General features: G+C 40.7%; 1 protein-coding gene across 9 annotated transcripts in view; it reads left to right on the forward strand.

The window, feature by feature from the left end:
• abcb4 (ATP-binding cassette, sub-family B (MDR/TAP), member 4) overlaps positions 1–18,556 on the forward strand; it is a 97,418-nt gene extending 78,862 nt beyond the window's left edge. For 8 of the 9 annotated variants that reach the window (XM_048612190.1, XM_048612179.1, XM_048612167.1 and 5 more), the window contains 7 exons: positions 3,333–3,433; positions 3,929–4,069; positions 6,272–6,428; positions 7,310–7,507; positions 11,116–11,322; positions 14,295–14,441; positions 17,234–18,556. In XM_048612190.1, the coding sequence (XP_048468147.1) occupies positions 3,333–3,433; positions 3,929–4,069; positions 6,272–6,428; positions 7,310–7,507; positions 11,116–11,322; positions 14,295–14,441; positions 17,234–17,434 (1,152 nt within the window). In that variant the 3' untranslated portion in view covers positions 17,435–18,556. Of the gene's footprint in view, positions 1–3,332; positions 3,434–3,928; positions 4,074–6,271; positions 6,429–7,309; positions 7,508–11,115; positions 11,323–14,294; positions 14,442–17,233 lie in introns of those variants that run through there. The other variant, XM_048612213.1, reaches the window with a different exon arrangement.
• The last annotated feature ends 511 nt before the right edge of the window (positions 18,557–19,067 follow it).

The following is a 19,067-nucleotide window of genomic DNA, read 5'->3' on the forward strand; positions in this document are numbered from 1 at the left end:
ATCAAAAGCCTTGTTAAAGTCTCTGTAGACCACATCAAATCATTTCCCTCATCAATGTTCTTGGTTACCTTCTCAAAAATTCTGATCAGTTTGTCAAACATGGCCTTCACTTAACTATCCCTGCTGATTATCCCTGATTAATCTGTGTCTGTCCAAATGCAGATATAGCTCTCTAATATCTTCCTGCCGCTGAGGTTAGATGTAATTTTCCTGGTCCATTCCTTCCTCCTTGAATAATGGGGCAATATTAGCAGTTCTGCAGTCCACTGTCACCTCACTCATGGCCAAAGAGATCTTCAAATCTGCTGCCAGAACCCCTGATATATCCTCCCTTGCCTCCCTCAACAGCCTGGATACACCTCACCCAGGCTGCAGACTTACCTCCCTTTTAAGGCTGCTAAACCTTCTAGTACCTCCACTCTCTCAATGTTAGTATTTTAATATTTCACTGCCCTCCACCCTGATGTTTATAGCTGTGAAGTCCTTTTCCACTCAGAAAACCAACAAAGTATTCATTGAGAACTGTGCCCAGGTCATCCAAACACAGATAACCTGTATGGTCCCTAATGGGCCACACTCTTTTCCTGATTATTCTACTGCTTTTTATATGTTAAAAAAAAAAACTTTGGGTTTCCATTATTCTCCCCGCAAATGCTTTCTCATACAATGTCTTTGCTTTCCTAATTTCCTTTTTAAGTTCTGCCCTGCATTTGATATACTCCTTCTAAAGAATCTGTTACTAAGCCCTTGGTAGATGTCATAAGCCTCTCTATTTTTCTTAATTCTACCCTTATGACCTTTGAAATCCAGAGTGCTTTGCACTTGGCCCTACCCTTTTTCTTTACAGGAACACATTTGCCGTGCACTCTCACTATTTCCTCCTTGAATGGCTTAAACTTTTCTAACACTGCAAGTCCCTGATTCCAATCGATTTGGACCAATTCATATTGTAGTGAAATTACCCTTTGTCCAGATTAGAACTTTTACTCCCAGCCCATCCTTATCCCTTTCCATAACAATGTTAAATATAACTGAGTTATGGTCACTTTCTTCAAAATGCTCCCCTACTGTTACTGCTTCCACCTGCTCAGTGTCATTTCTGAATATTAGGTTCAGAACTGTCCCCTCCATTGTTGGGCTTTCTACGTACCAACTGAATAAAATCTTCTGGATGCTATTTAAGAATTTTGTTCCCTCCTTACTTTGCAAACTAAAAGTATCCCAGTTAATATTTGGGTCGTTAAAATCAACAATTACTGACTTACCATTCTTATACTTCTCTGAAATTTTATCACACATTTGATGCTGTACCTCTTCCTGACTGTTTTGGGGCATACTGCACACAGGAAACAGAATGTTTGCCCTTTTGTGTTTTTTGGTTCTTTGATAATATCATTGCTCCTGACTACAAAAAAATTGATTCCATTATCACAGTAATGCAACATCCATCCTCTTCAACTCTCCTCTCTACTTCATTTGTGCACCTTATAGTAAGCTCTCATCCTTTTCTATCCCTCTCTTTATTGCATCTGAATATCCTCTAACCAGGAACAGTGAGCTGCCAATCCTGCCCATCTCACAGCTAGCTCTTGGTCATTGCTATAATATTATACTCCTGTGTGCCTATCAGTACCCTCAACTCATCTATCTTATTCTTGAGGTTCTTGCATTAGACTTGCTAAAATCACTTCTTTTTTTATTTAGCCAGTGTTTTTTCCTCCCTTCTGGACTCACTTTCTTGGGTTTTAACTTCTGATTCCATCTCGGCTTCGTTCCCCCCGAACTACTTGTCAGGATCCCACCTCCCTGCCAATCCAATTTAAATTCATCCCAGCAGCTTTAGCAAAACTTGCTGTAAGAATGATATCATTCCAGTTCATATGTAATCAGTCCAACTTGTATAGATTCCACCTCTCCCAGAAATGGTCCCAATGCCTCAGGAAATAAACCCTTCCCTCCTGCACCATCTCTCCAGCCATGCATTCAAGAAAATACATAGTATTCTTCTATTCCTATATTTACTCCAGCATGGCATCAGGTGTAATCAGGAAATGGCTCCTTGTGAAGTACCACTTGTCAATTTCCTGTCTAATTTTCTAAAATGTCCCTTACCCGGCCACTAGGGAGGCAACATATCCCTGATTCACATCTACAGTTGCAGAAGCATCTGTGTACTCCCATCCCCAAGGCATCCTGTAGCAGTATTACCCCACATCCTTCTTCCACCTCACCTTCCATGTAATGAAATGTCCTATCCACAAGCCTCCCAGCCTGATGAATGCAGTGTGATGACCTTGCTGCTGTTCAAGCTCCAAAATGTGGACATCAAGTTGCTTCAGCCAGATGGGATGGCCTAATGGTATTGTTGCTAGACTGTTAACCCAGAGACTTAGATAATGTTCTGGAGTCCCAGGTTCAAATCCTGCTTTGTCAGATGGTGAAATTTGAATTCAATAAAACAAAGTCTAATTTATTTTTTTCTTAAAAATCTAATTAAGAAGCTCATGATAGCCATGAAATCACTGTTAATTGTTGGGGGAAACACCCATCTGGTTCACTAAGGTCCTTTAAGGTAACTGCCATCTTTACCTGGTCTGGACTATATGTGACTCCAGACCCTTCGCAATGTGGTTGACTCTTTATTGCCCCCTGGGCAAATAGGGATGGGCAGTAAATGCTAGCATTGTCAGCAATGCCCCCACAACCCCTCAATGAACATTTTTAAAAATGATGCTTCCTGCACATAGGGTATTCCAGACTGCCAGAAGAGCCTAGGATTTTCCCTAATGTGGAGGAAAGCCTGAGCACCCCAGAAATACTTTTATTAATTAGAATATGGATCATTTGCTTTTATTTTATCCTTGCTTCTGCTTAGGTATAGACTAGAAAAATCTTGTTCTCATTTATTTCCCAAGTTCTACTCCTGTCTGCTGTAAGTCTATCTGCCTATCTGCGAGGGTCCTCTCTTCACTCACTCATCTGAATGATGCTGACTGCCTGTCCTCACCTTACCTGGTCCCCTTTACTTCCAAACTGTATAAGTTTACTGAACTATTATTAAAATCAAGCCTTTTAAATTGGACAGTGTTACTTTGGAATGTCTTATTCCAAAAGTCTTCATCAGTGTTACTGCTTTTTTGGTCTACCAGAAAGGAATCCTAGTAATAGCTATGTAGTCAACCAGGTCAAGGTTAACGTTCAAAGTTGATGGGAGAAGTTGAGTTTCAAGATTGGCGTTTTGACACCCATGAATTAAAAATTCTTATTGTGTTGTAAACAGCTCTCTAAATTCTGCTCTGCTTGAAATTGTTGTTTTCTCCATTTTTAAACAGATTGCTGCGGAGGCAGTCGAAAACATTAGAACCGTTGTAGCTCTAACAAGGGAAAGAAAGTTTGAAGAAATGTATGAAGAAAACATGAAAATTCCTTCCAGGTAAAAACAGTCAGACTTCCTTAGTTGGCAATCACTTCTGTTTAATAGTGAAAAGATCATGATTAGGGCTGAATAAGGCAAATACTATTCATACCAGAAAGAATTCAGGTGTATTACCAGTTTTAGATAGCCAAGCCAAAATTCTCTCAGGCTCATTTAAGGCTTAGACAGGCAGGTTTTAGTCATTTGGGGAATCAAGGCATGTAGAGGGCAGGGATAAATTGGAGTTCACATCTATGATCAGCTTTGAGTGGATTGATTGGTGGAGCAGACTTGAGGAACCTTATGGTCATCCTCTGATATTCCATACAAGTTCTTAAAAAATAAAGTGCTGAGTTAAATGGTGACTGGTGGAGCCTCGATCAGAATGGCACTCTGTGATCCCTGCAGTCTCCACCTCAATCTCATGGGTGTATTGGTTTAATATTCTTTTTACAATGCTTTTGTGGTGGGCAGCAGAATTGTCATTAAACGCACTTCATTTTTTTTCTGAAGGAATTCAATAAAGAAGGCTCATGTTTATGGAGTCACCTCTGCAATTTCACAAGCGATTCTCTACTTTGCTTATGCAGCATGTTTTCGATTTGGGGCCTGGCTGGTGACAAATAATTACATGGTTTTCCGGGATGTTTTCCTGTAAGTATAAATGATTGCTGTGATCACTCAGTACACAGACAACAGGAAGAAATTTACTGCCCCTCATGAGGTAGGGTCAAAGTGGGGGCAGGCTTTGATAATATTGGAGGGGGCGGGGCGGAGCCATGAAGGATGGACTCCCCAACTATATCCTGACATCAGGAACTTTACCCTTCACCAGGCCATTGGCATTTGTTTGCATGAAAGCAGCCTCTTAACAACAGAGGGGTAAGTAGAGTGCTGTTTTATTTAAAGAAGGTTCTGTGTGAAGGGAAGGCATTATGTAGAAACATAGAAGATAGGAGCAGGAGGAGACTGTTCAGCCCTTTGAGCCTGCTCCACCATTCATCATGATCATGGCTGATCGTCCAACTCAGTAGTCTAATCCTGCTTTCTCCCTATAACTTTTGATCCCATTTGTCCCAAGTGCTTTAGCTAGTCTTGAATACATTCAATGTTTTGGCATCAACTACTTCCTGTGGTAACCAAATCCACAGGCTCCCCACTCTTTGGGTGAAGAAATGTCTCCTCATCTCCGTCCTAAATGGTCTACCCTGAATCCTCAGACTGTGACCCCTGGATCTGGACACACCCACCATCGGGAACATCCTCCCTGCATCTACCCTGTCCAGTCCTGTTAAAAATTTACAAGTTCCTATGAGATCCCCCTCCCCCCTCCTCATTTGTCTGAACTCCAGCAAAAACAATCCTAACCTAGTCAATCTCTTCTCATACATCAGACCCACCATCCCCAGAATCAGCCTGGTAAACCTTCGCTGCATTCTCTCGAGAGAAAGACCATTGTTTCCCGGAAAAGGAGACCAAAAGTGCACACAATATTCCAGGTGTGGTGTCACCAAGGCCCTGTATAACTGCAACAACACATCCCTGCTCCTGTACTCGAAACCTCTCGCAATAAAGGGTAACATACCATTTGCCTTCTTTACCGCCTACTGCACCTGCGTGCTTACCTTCAGTAGCTGGTGCACAAGGACATGGATTTCCCTTCCATCATGTAATCTTTAAAATTCGTGTTGCAATGAAGGAGAATGTGGGCATTTGATAGGAATCTTTAATACATGACAGAATGGAACAGGGTAGATTGAAATAGACCACTTGCTATAATTGAGGATAGAGATTCAAAATGAAAAGTAGGCAATCTAGAACAGAGGAGAAATAGTTTTGAGGCTGTGTAATGCATTACCAGAGTTAATGATTGAAGCAGAGACATTATCAAAATTTAAGAATAGCTTATATAGTTGGTCAGATGAAAGTAAGTAAAGGGATATGAAAACAGAGTAAGAAGATGGGACTCCAACCACTCCTTATATAGAGGATAAACTAACATGGACTGGTTGGACTGAATGGTTTGTTTCCATTTTGTAATTTCCATCCAATATAATTCTATCAGATGTGTCCAATATTTTCTCATTTTTCTTTCTGTCTTTTCCTCAAAGTATCTACCTATCACTGTTCTAAATATTTTCTTCCTTGTGTGTTTTTTGTGCTTTTGCCTTTTTTTATGTTCAGTTAGTTTCTCTCCCTCTTGTTGTTTGTTGTGTGGAGCACTACTAAGAAGGAAGACTCAGCTTCTCTGTTCCTCACTGACCTGAGTTCAGGGCAAGATGTCCTTAAGTAACTGTAATGGTCTTCCTGGTGACTGCTGAAGATTACTGGTGAGGATGTGAAAAGAGACATTCTGAATGTTGTCTGCTGTTATTGTACACTGGTATAATTAGCACCTTTCTTGAAATAACTGCACAGAGGCTTGTATCCCGTCACCAAGTCACCCTTTATTTACCTGTGCACGGTACATTGCCTGTGGCCAGCCAGCTCCGAGTCAGTTCCCTGAAGTGAGGAGAGTCTGAACCCTCTGTTTATATTGGTCAGCTAGGGCTCCCTAATTGGCCCAGGTTAGCAACCCTGGTCAAGGATCTCATAGTTAATAAGATCCGCCAATCACTACATTTCTGTTTATAAATAAATTTGTAACAAGTAGCCTATTGTTGCCAGTGCGCCATCTATTAAATGCATTTTGTAAGAGACTGTTATTTTACAACATGTTTACATCTGATACATAGTTCGGATGTTGCAATGAAATGTTTATGTAGTGTATGACAATTTGCTAAATACTTTTATAAATGTTGGCATGTGACTAAATTAAAATTGTGTTTTGCTTAATTTAATTTGTAACCATTTCAGTGTATTCTCAGCAATTGTATTTGGAGCTATGGCTTTGGGGCAGACAAGCTCATTTGCACCTGACTATGCAAAGGCCAAGGTCTCAGCAGCTCACATCAGAATGCTGCTTGATCAAACACCATCTATAGACAGCTACAGTGAAAGTGGTCATGTTCCTGTAAGTATTTCACTGTAAAAATTAGGAAATGTAAGTCTCTGAAGTGCTTCAATCTTGGATAATTCAGGAGCAACTTCCCACAAAACAATTTACCAAAACTATGCAGCAACAATTTCATTTGTTTGGATTATGAGGTCAGAAATGTTTGTAAGCTTCCAGGAGTCTAGACAAATATATAACATTTAACAATAGATATGTTTACAAAAGCACAATACTTTGAGTGCTGGAAACCTGACAATTAAACAGAAACAGTTGGATATGCTTAATAGTTCACGCAGCAGCTTGAAAGAAAGAGAAACAGTTTTAACATTGCAGGTTAATGACTTAACATGCTTAAAACTTCTTAACATTAGTAACGTTTTCACGTTCTGGCAAAAGGTCAATAACTTGAAATATTAACTCCATTTCTCTCTCTGTCAATATTGTCAGACCTGCAAAGTGTTTCCATCATGTACAGTTTATATTATGGAAATGAGTAGGGACATAAAAGATGGGTTAATGGGCTGCTGGTATAATCTGCTCATGTTATTTTTGTGAAGTTGACTTTACTCTAACAATTTAAGAATTGAGCATTCCTTTCATTGGGATCAATTCTATTTTGTTGGATTTGGCCAGGAACACTTGAACTCAAAAAGTTCTTCACAGTCGAAACCTTGAGGGCTAAAAATAGGTTCTGACTGTTTAATCACAAAAATGTGAGCACAGATGTTCTGGTAAAATATTTGTGTGACAGTGTGTAAACTTCTGTCTTGTCTAATATATTCCTGTTTTCTAATAGTATAAATAAACATCTGATCGTCGGAAAGATACATTTTTACAAATGTAATTCAGGAAATGTGTGCATCTTGAGACAGTATTAATTGTTATTTTTTTTTAAAAAGGCATCTTTTGAAGGAATAGTGAAGTTCGAAGATGTTGGCTTTAACTATCCTACTCGACCTGATGTGATAGTGTTGCAAGGTTTGACGCTTTCAGTTGGGAAGGGACAAACCTTAGCTCTAGTGGGTAACAGTGGCTGTGGGAAAAGCACCACCGTACAGCTGCTAGAGAGGTACTATGACCCACTACATGGAAGAGTGGTAAGTGATCGAGATCATATTTCTCCTGACCAATAGAATCATCTTTCACATGTTACACAAACTGCAGGAAAGCTGGGCTTATGGAAACTTTGATCTGGATTTTTGTTAGAATTTCCCTTATTTTACGGGCAGTTTTGGTACTCTGCACTGAGCAACATGACTCATGAGCTCATGAGTCAGACCAACACTTCAAATACAGTCCAAAAAGATTTAATTGGATCTTTCCTTCCCAGAGCCCTGCCATTGTCACCAAACATCTGATTCTTGGTATTTTATAATGAACATGCTCAGAGATGTTATAACACACCTCTGGAGCAGGTGGAATTTGAACCAGGCCTCCTAGCTTGGAGGTAGGGACGCTATCACTGTCACAAGAGCCTTTAACATCTGAATCTGTCCCACCATAGTATTTTGGACTTGGCTGGGTCCAATTTCACTACTGAACCTACAAACCACCTCTTGTGATCTCAGCTAATGTTAATATTGGGCAAAGTGAGACTTCAGAGTGAAAGCTGGCTTGATTGATCCCAACTTTTCACCATGGATGTCAGTTTTGAACATGTTCTAGGAATCCATCGCTGTAATTTTAATCTACCAATAAAATGAAATATAGCCCGGAGCAAGAACTTCTGCATGGAGTCTTTTAAAATGGGGAGGCTGTTGTACTGCAACTACCATATGGCTCTGGCTGACCAAGAAATATTCGCATTTTTATAGCCTATCATTGGTGCAATGGAAGGATTTGCAAGTTGATAATCAACATGTTTGACCACATTATGAATGTACCTTCCATGGCCATCAAACTCCAGTGCAGTATTTAAACAAAAGCAGCTAAAGTCACCACAGCTTTGAATTTATGTGAAACTGAATCTCTCAGGTAGCACTTGATGACCTGTTGTGTATTAGTCAGACATCACCTTGTCATTGCAGAGAGAAACTCACTGATGCTGACTTTAATGAGATATGCAATTTTCTTCCTAATGGAGTCAGATTACCAAAGAGAAAACAACCATTTGGTTTTATTGACTAAGAAGGTTTTCACAGAGGTGATGAGAAACACGTGATAGTCAAAGTTTCACAAGAGAATTTTCTCAATTGGTGATCTTTCTGTCAGTGCTGATTTCATTTCAGTGGAAGTATTCAAATGAGGCCTGACCACGACAATTTTCTGAACCTTCCTCAGGGTGACATCATTAACTTGAAGAATTTCAGACACTAAACAGTGCTCAGTGTCTCAACACATTGATCATCCTAGTGAGGTCATTAAACCCATTTTGTAATGTGTAAAAGTCTTGAGATAGTGGAAACTATAAAAACTGCTTCAGGTTCTTCCATCCTCAGGAACTGCTCTCAGTCCCCAGTATTTTCTCCCTTCTATACTCTTTAGGTCATTTTGAGATTGCTGTGTTCTATTTCATAGGTCCCTGTAATTTGTCCAACTCTCTGCAACTACTCTATTTACCTTCCCCTGAGCAGCAAATGATATTACCAATTCTAGCCCATGTCCAGGTGAAAAAACTGACATAGACGTGTGGGCAGGAGGGAGTCTTGCCATGAAACTGACCCCTCAATCTAAAGAATATCTTCAGGTTTATCAGTTCTGTTCATTTTGCGAGGTAACTTTACAAGTGAATTCACTTTTTTAAGCCCTTTATGAAATGTGGATATCGCTGGCCAAGGAAGCATTTATTGCCCATCTCTTGACAAAGTGCCATCTTCTTAAACTGCTGACATTCTTGTGGAGCAGCTACTTGTACAGGGAGGGCTATCCAGGACTTTGTGCCACCAACAATTGCTTCCAAATCAGGATGGTAGGTAACCTTGTGGGGAGCTTGCCGGTGTCTGTGTTGCCATGAGGATGGGGATGGTCATAGAACCTTCTTCTCTGGTTAGTTGCTTCACTGTCATCCAACATTTGCAACTGGTGAGGTTTGACCTAATCTGTTGTTTGTGATATTGCTTAACTCTGGCTTTGGATAGCATGTCATCCTGTGTGGTAGCTTCGGCAGGTTTTTGCATATTTTTAGGTATGGTTGGTGCTGCTCCTGGCATTCTACTCTAAAACATCTCTTTGAACCAGGGTTAGTAACTGCACTGGATTATAGGTTGGCTGATGCTATATGATTGTAGTGGAATAGAATTTTGAGATTCTGATGCCCCACTGTGCTTCACAGCTATGTTGTAGATCTGTTCTGAACGGATCACATTTAGTGTAGGGGCAATACCACACCGCACAATGTCCTCACTGCAAAGACTGAACTTAGTTTCCATAAAGATTGTGTTGTGATTGCTGCCACCAATACTGTCATAGCAGATGCATGTGGGAGCGGTGGATTGGCAAAAGGCAGATCAAGGAGTTTTTTTTTTAATGTGTTCATTCACCAGTTCCTATGCACCAGTTTGTTTAATATATCCTTCAGGACTCAACCAGCTCAGTCAGTATTGGAGCTACCAAGTCATTCTTCATGATGGACATTGAAGTCCTCATCCAGAGTGTATGCTGAATGGTGTTTAAACCAATACATTTGAAGTTATAATTTTAAATCTGTGCCTGTCTTTTCATATTCTTCAGAATTCCCATCTTGGCAGGCACAATGGAAAGGGTTAGAGTTTTAACAGTGATGTTTTCAACTGAGATGTAGTGGTACATGAAATTCTGATTGTTGCACTAAACATGTGAAACATGTTTGAGAATTAATACTGATGTTTGTGAAACACTGGGAATAGATGCTTATGCATTTTTACAAAACCAACTCTTTGAAGCTGATAAACAATACAGTTCAGGAAGTGAGCAGGGGTGGGGAGTGTTTATATCTTAAACAACGAGAAGGTAGTGATGTTATTCCTCATTTTCCTCTGGCATTTGAAAGTATTTGTTCTCCTGTAGAAAAATATGACTTTTCAAACTTGAGAACCTTATAAAATAGCAACACATTGCAGTACAAGTAACACACACCTCTAAATATCTGTACGTGACAACAATTTTTAAACTATTTATATTGCCAATTATTTCTTAAAATTCTATTATTTGAGGAAGTGAGGATAGACATACAGATTAATTACAGCATTGAAAAGACCATGGGTTGTATTTTCACAGAAAAATTAACTGAAGTACAGAATTCAATCCTATATGAGAAAAATTTAATAGAATTTGATATTTTCAGTTACAGAACTGGCCCCGCTTAGATAGTTGAATACTCATAGATTGTGCACTAACAGCTCCCACATTATTGGCCACGTGGTTGGTTATCTTGTTCTGCTCTCTCAATGAGGATAATGTGAAGATATTTATTTGCAACAAGTGAAAATATGCAATAGCAAAGCCATTTTATTTATGTATGATCAGTCAGTATTTGTCACGGTATTATTCAACACCTGCACCTGTAGGAAGTGTCTGCTAATATTGTTGCAGAGTTCAGTGTCTTTCCTTGTTGCCGTCCTGTGTATGTGATAGCCATTAATAATCAAATTGCCATATGTTGTTTTGCCCTGGAATTACTATAGAGCCTTAGTTTGAACATCTTTTCATACTCCTGTGTCTACAGTGTACATCAACTTCAGTGTGACAATGCAACACAGCACTGATTATTGAAATAATTTTTCTCCAGCTTTTAGATGAGCATGATGTGAAGGATCTCAATGTTCAGTGGGCTCGGGCACAGATGGGTATTGTGTCCCAGGAACCTGTTTTGTTTGACTGCAGTATTGCTGAGAACATTGCCTATGGAGACAACAGCAGAGTTGTATCCCAGGAGGAGATAGAGGTTGCAGCCAAAGCAGCAAACATACATGCGTTTATTGAAACTCTGCCTCAGGTAAATTTCTGCATGATTGCATTCATATCAGCTTGCAGCAACTCATTAATGAAACATGAATAGAACAGCCTGTTTATCCAAAGTGAGGGAGAGAAGCACATGTTAATCTAAAGATCAGCTGCCTGTTCTCAATGTTGTCGGTCCCCACCATGAGATTAGGGATCAAGCAAAAAAACAAATATTTTTATTCAATCAATGAGTAGGGTAAATGATATCCACCAGCTGAAGAATGATGTGCGTTCCTTACTTTATTCCTTTGCAGTAGTTTTTCACATGTCTTGGGCTGGTGTGATCCAACTGGGGAAAAAAATCACAAAATTGGCATCAATTTTAGGTTGGGAACTCAGAAGTAATCGTGGAAAGGCTTTTTTTTATTCATTCACAGGATGAAGGCATTGCTGGCTAGGCAGCATTTGTTGCCCATCCCTAATTGCCCAGAGGGCAGTTAAGAGTCAACCACATTGCTGTGGGTCAGGAGTTACATGTAGGCCAGACCAAGTAAGGACGGCAGTTTCCTTCCCTAAAGGACAATAGTGAGTTTTTTCAACAATGGATTCCTAGTCATCATTAGATTCTTAGTGCCAGATTTTGATTGAATTCGAATGCCTGTGTGGGATTCGAAAGCAGGTCCTCAGAACATTACCTGCGTCTCAGGATTAACAGTCCCTTGCCTCCCCAGTCGGTTGTCTTCTTCTCAAATGCACCCAATTAAGAAGCTGCCTCTGGCAGTCCTGACCAATTAAGGGCAGTGGACAGGCCAGGGAGCCAAGTAGGAGGATATACAGTGATGTCTGAACTGTAGCTTCATCAGGAGAGGGTGGACGTTGCAGGCTGGAGACAATGCAGGCAACTCAACATGAAAGTCCTTTCTGTAAAATAATAAGCACTTTAAAAATTCATGCATTGCCCCAGTTGCCAGCCCATCGAGATGGAGGCAGAACCCCTACAATGGATGGCCATGATACTACTATAAACGTCACGCCCCAGTGAGTCTATGCTGAGGTGACTGAGAGAAGATTTTGATGTTCTTCAAGTAGCCTGGTTTACTGCCAGGAAGTGACTGCAGTTTGCCTCCAATAAGATGGTGGGAGGGGGAAAATTACCCATCATCAGAAAGATCCCAGTGGCACTGAAACATTTCCCCAATCCCCAAATTGATAGGCTTAATGGGTTGTTCCCTATTATCATGTAGACCTTGTCTTGTTGAACCCATCTCTGGACGATTTCTGTTTAGGTGGGAATATGTCAGACTATTTTGCAACTTTAACCACCCAGTCCTGTCTCCCAACTTATCTTTGTGGCACAGGGAGAATGCAGCCCTATCAGTGGACAGGTAAGGAACTTCGAAATAGTAAGAACTGCCAATGCTGGAGTCAGAGATAACACCGTGTGGAGCTGGATGAACACAGCAGGCTAGGCAGCATTAGAGGAGCAGGAAAGTTGACGTTTTGGGTCGGGACCCTGCTTCAGAAAACGAAGAAGGATGCTGCCTGGTCTGCTGTGCTCCTCCAGCTCTGCACTGTGTTGGCTTGGTAAGGAACTTTATTTCTTTTTTCTATAACATTCCGTATTACCTGCTACATTGAAAGTTGGTTAGCTCATTTGGCTGACTAGCTGTTTTGTGATACAGAGTGGATTCAGACTGCCACCAGTTGAGATTATCACGAAAGAGTTCTTATTCTCAACGTCCCTTCATACCTGAGGCGTCATGACCCTCGGGTTAAACCATCACCAATGACCTCTCTTCATCTGCTGCAACAGGCTTTATGTTCTGAGTCAGGTCATCGCTCTCTGCAGTACCACAGTATTCTGAATAAGGATCATTTCATGCATGCAAATATGAAGTTATTTATAATTTTGTATGTCAGAAATATTCAATTAATGTCAAAATGTAATAGAGTGCAGTTAATCATGGCACAGGTTATTTAAAATGACTTGGATGAGGAAAGTGAATGTACTATTGCTAAGTTCATGATTGACATAAAAACAAGTAGGAGGCAAGTGATGAGGATGGTAGAGTCTGCAGGATGATATAAACAGGTTAATCGAATGGGCAAAAATTTGGCAGAAGGAATATATGTGGAAAAATGTATGGTTTTCACTGGCAGGAAGAATAGATGAGCTGAATGTTATTTAAATGGAGAAAGACTTCAAAAGGCCACAGAACAGAGGGATTTGGGAGTCATCATCCATAAATGACACAACGCTAGCATCCAAGTACAGCTGGCAATAGCTGACAAATAAAACCTTGGCCTTTATTTCAAAGGGAAATTAAAAATAGGCAAGTCTTGCTAAAACTATACGTGGCACAAGATAGGCTACACCTGGAATATTGAGAGTAGTTTTGGTTCCCTTATCTAAGGAAGCATATATTGGCATTGGAAGCAGTCCAGGGAAGGTTCAGAAGGTTGATCCAGGGTATGAAGGGATTGTATAATGAGGAGAGGTTGTGTAGGTTGGGTTTGTACTCATTGGAGTTTAGAAGAATGAGACGTGTTGAAACATATAAGATTCTTTGTAAGATTCTTGGGCGGGGTGGTGGAGGTGCATGACAAGGTAGATGTTGAGAGAGAGTCGAGGAGCAGAGAGTATAGCATCAGATTAAGACATCTCCTGGTTAGTACAGAGATGAGGAGGAATTCTTCTGAGGGTGAATCTGTGGAACTCCAGAAGGCTTTTGAGGCTGAGTCATTGAGTATATTCAAGCCGAGATGGACAGATTTTTAATGGCTAAGGAAATCAAGGGTTATCGGGAAAAGATAGGAAAGTGAGTTGAGGGTTATCAGATCAGTGATGATCTTGTTGAATGGGAGGGCAGACTTGATGGGCTGAATGGCCTACTTCTGCTCCTATATCTTACGATCTTATAGACAGTGCAAGTAAAAAAAGAAGAATCTATACAAACATCATAAAATTCAGTACTTCCTAAAATTGTTGGTCACTAATGTTGTTATTTTATTTAATCTATGTAGAAATACAGTACGTGTGTAGGAGACAAGGGCACCCAGCTGTCTGGAGGTCAGAAACAGCGTGTTGCCATTGCTCGAGCCTTAGTCCGAAATCCCAAGATCCTCCTCTTGGATGAAGCTACTTCAGCACTGGATACTGAAAGTGAAATGGTGAGGCTTCACTTGTTGGTCGAGTACAAAGTGTTTTAGAGACAATTTCATTATAACTGTAAGACGCACAAGAGGAAGTAAATAGTGGAAAGAAATTGTGGTACCTGTACACATCCATATTCCAAACTGTGTGCAGAACATGCAAATGTGTCAGGAGTACTACAATGAATATTTACACCCAAGTTTGTTTCTACAGGAGAATATGATTGGTTTTGTGAAAAATTAGATTAGCAAAGTTGCTTATGAAAAAATGGCAGACTATAGAATAAGGGATAACTCTGGGTTGATTGCATGTGCAGAGGAAAATTCCTACCACTCAAAGGTTTCAGGACTATTGCGTCACAAATACTATATGTGTTTATTCTTGCACAGAAGTTTACTGAGCAATGCAGTTGATGTTATTAATATATTTCATGCACACACTTTGATTACAGCAAGTAAAAAATGTTGTTCATAGCAAAAAAGAAGGGTGTCCAGGGAACAAACCCCACTGCTTAATGGATAGTTTTAAAGTGTGGCTCATAGAAACATAGCATATAACAGAAGGAGTAGGCCATTCAGCCCATTGATTCTGATCATACTCCTGCTGTCTCCCTATCTCCTTTGACTCCTTTAGAAATCTTCCGTTCTCTCTTTCTTTCATTTTTTTCTGTCTGTCATTCATGACTTTGCCAGTCTTGGTAGAGAATTCCAAAGGTTCACGAAGGTCTGAGTTAAGACAGTTCTACTCATCTCGGTCAAAAATGGCCAACTCCATAACCTGAGGTTGCGACCCCTTGTTATATCAGGCTCAGCCAGGAGAATCATCATCCCTGAATCCAGACTGTCCAATCCTGCCAGCATTTTAGACATTGCAATGAGATCCTTTCTCATTCTTCTCCATTCCAGTGAATACAGGCCCAGTCAACCAAACTCTCCTGTTAGGAGCTCTGTCCAGACTGTTTGTACCCACATATTTTGTACGGCAATTTTTTTCTCACTATTTCACTGACTTCATCTTTCACAACAAATGTCACCCTATCTCTTTTTTTCCTTTTTGCATGTCCTTCCGAAAGATTGAATACCCAAGAATGTTGAGTTTCCAGTTTTGTTAACCCTGCAGCTATGTTTTTGTAATTGTAATCATATCATGCTTGTTTACACTATTTGTGTCGTTAAGTCATCTCCCTTATTGTGAATGCTCCATGCATTCAGATATAGCACCTTTAGAGCTGACTTCTTGACACTTTTACACAATTACTTTGTTCCACAACACTATATGCCACTAACCCTTGTTTCCTCTGCCTTCTACTTTTACTTTTCGGACTTCCATTTCTCCTTTATTTTCTCATTCTTGTTCCCCTCTCAGGTTCCTATTCCCCTGCCACTCTAGGTTAAATCCTCTCCCACAGCACTAACAAATGCCCCTGTAAGGACCTGATTGAGGTTTACAAAATCATGAGAGGTATAGACAGGGTGGATAGCAGGAAGCTTTTTCCCAGAGTGGGGGACTCAATTACTAGGGGTCACAATTTCAAGGTGAGAGGGGAAAAGTTTAAGGGAGATATGCGTGGAAAGTTCTTTAGGCAGAGGGTGGTGGGTACCTGGAACGCATTGCCAGCGGAGGTGGTAGAGGTGGGCATGATAGCATCATTTAAGATGTATCTAGACAGATACATGAATGGGCAGGGAGCAGAGGGATACAGATCCTTGGAAAATACGCAACAGGTTTAGATAGAAGATCTGGATTGGCGCAGGCTTGGAGGGCCGAAGGGCCTGTTGCTGTGCTGTAATTTTCTTTGTTCTTTGTTCTTTGTTCTTTGATGTTGTCCCATTCCACTGAATGCAAGCCATCCAGTTTGTACAGATCCCAACTTTCCCAGAATTGGTCCTAATGCCATAAGAACCCAAATCCTTCCCTCCTCCTGAACCTTGGAAATCTGTCATCAAATTCAAGAGCTGTGAATGTGTATGGGGTAGTTCACTGGGAAGACCATCCAAAGGTGGTGGGTAGAGAAGGAGATGGGGAGATGTGTAGCAGAGTTCAAGATTAGGAGGTTCCAGAGGCTAAGGCCAAGTTGGCTGATGCCTGATGTCTGAATGGAAAGATGGAGGATATAGAAGAAACTGGTCTGAGTAAGGTAGACATGGGCCCAGAGGACAATAGGGCTGCTCTCTCATGAGGTAAAGCCACACGGTGGTGAATTTAACCTGAGTGTCACCACACCCCAAGTGAAGTTGAGAAGACAGGACCTGAGATGGTGTGGGAATTAAATTTGTGCTGTTGGCATCACTCTGCGTCGTAAAATAGCTGTCCAAACAACTGAGCTAACCGGCTCTAATAGACTCAGTGGATAGGAAGATTTGAATTAGGGTTGGAAGTGGTTGTACAAGTGGTTCAAGATCACAATGAGACTTGTAAACAAGGATAAGGTTTTGTTAAATTTTGTTTTGATAAGCAGTTAATGTAGTTTAGTGAAGAAAGAGGTGATGGGGAAGAGGATTTACCGCAGATTATGATGCAAGAAGTAGGTTTTTGGAATTGAGATTTGGGTGAAGTGTAAGTGGGCCACTGAAGAAGCTACTGGGCAAAATTCTAGCTTCAAATGGTTCCAGTTTTTCATTATGCTGCATAACGTAGGTTTTTCTCAGTGGCTTATATGCATTCCACACTGAGTCATTGATTTAGAAATGCAAAGCCATCAATTTCTACGAGCGTCAGTCAGATATAGTTTTAAAAATCTGTGGTCAAAATTATTCAGCAAACTTGACCTGTCATAGATTTCATTTTGTCATTTTATCCATTTGAACAGATTGTCCAAGAAGCACTGGACAAAGCAAGAAAGGGACGTACCTGCATTGTTATAGCTCATCGTCTGTCAACCATCCAGAATGCCAGTAAAATAGTAGTGTTTAGTAATGGCCGGATTGCAGAGGAAGGAACACATCATCAGCTTCTTGCTAAGCAAGGTCTATACTACAATCTAGTGACTGCACAAATGAGAAAAAACTGAGTGACTTAAGGAAAAAAAAAGAAAATGAAATTATTACAATTCAATAATTGAAAAATTGTAATTAGTAGTTCGGTTGTAATTTCTGTTAAATACCAATGAAAAAGTAATCCCATGGAACAACACTTTTTTTAATTTCTGAAGAACATCAAAGGAATCACCAAAGGTGATTTCAACTTATTTTACCTTCATCTAGACAATACAAATTATTGTCGCAAGATTTACATTTGTACCTAAGTGTTGGAGTGAATTTGGTTACCTGAATGTTAATCAAACCGCAAATAAATGCAAAGTAGTGCAGATGCTGGATATCTGAGATAAAAACAGAAAATGCTGGAGGAACACAGCAGGTCTGACAGAAACAATGGGGAGAGAAACAGAGTTGATGTTTTGAGTCCAGTATAACTCTTCTATGGAACACAGAGTTTATCAAGCATTTCTGATTTTGTTATTAAACTTGTTTGTGATCTGTTTAAAAAATGTTAAATATGTAAAGTTTAAAAACAATAATGTGAGGAGCACTCCCAGATTTCCTGGATTAATATTAATGCATATGGCAGTTAGCCTGAAAGAGTTAATCCAACAGTGTATCTCCTGCCACTGCTCTGGCACTATTGATTTGCACCTTGAAACTGGAAGCCATTGCTGACTTAACCCATATCCATTTGCCTGGCGTTGTTAACGCCCAAGAAAACCTTACCACTGTCACTGCAGCAGCAGACCTCCTCAGTGCCCCACTCTCACATTATTGTTCCTATTCTTTGATGCAGGCACCTTGCTGCTATGTTGCTGGCTGTTATGTTAGAGACACCACAACTGCCTGGATGGTGAGTGTAGCCCCAGCAGTTGGAGTGGGATAAAGTGTAGCCTTGATACGAGCATAGCTACACCCACTGACATATATAACAGTCTTCAGGAGGAGCTAGTCAGTGGTGTTTGTGTGTCATTCTGCAGTCCTCTTTTAAAGTTAACAATCAGTTAGCTTAAACCTTGACTTGTATCTCCTTAGAAGATATGAATGTATCAAACCCTTCACAACTTATAATGAGCAGCAAAAACAAAGTTGCTGGAAAAGCTCAGCAGGTCTGGCAGCATCTGTGGAGGAGAAAACAGTTAACGTTTCACGTCCGGTGACCCTTCCTCAGAACTGATGGTGGCTGGGAAAACGTCAGTTTATATGCAGAAAATAGGGAGGTGGGTGGGGTAGGGAGTAAACGATAGGATAGAGCCCAAAGAGAGAGAAAGACAGTTGGACAGACAAAGGAGTTGCTAACGATCAGGCTGGGAGGGTGAATAGTTGTTATTGGGGACTGTTAGTGACTAACAACAGGGGGTGTGTAATGGCAGGCTATGTGGTAACAAGGCCTGGTATGTGGGGTGGGGGGCTGGGACATGGGAGAGTTTAGGTCCTAAAATTATTGAACTCAATATTGAGTCCGGAGGGCTGTAGGATCCCCAAGCGGAAAATGAGGTGTTGTTCCTCCAGCTTATGCTGGGCTTCACTGGAGTGAAGCCGGAGACAGAGACATTGGCCAGGGAGCAAGGCGGTGCATTGAAGTGTCAGGCAACAGGTAGTTCAGAGTCTTTTTTGCGAGCAGAACTGTGAAGTGGTCGCCAAGTCTACGCTTCGTTTCCT

This window comes from Rhincodon typus, chromosome 2 (assembly GCF_021869965.1).
Source record: "Rhincodon typus isolate 14 chromosome 2, sRhiTyp1.1, whole genome shotgun sequence".
Lineage (NCBI taxonomy): Eukaryota > Metazoa > Chordata > Chondrichthyes > Orectolobiformes > Rhincodontidae > Rhincodon > Rhincodon typus.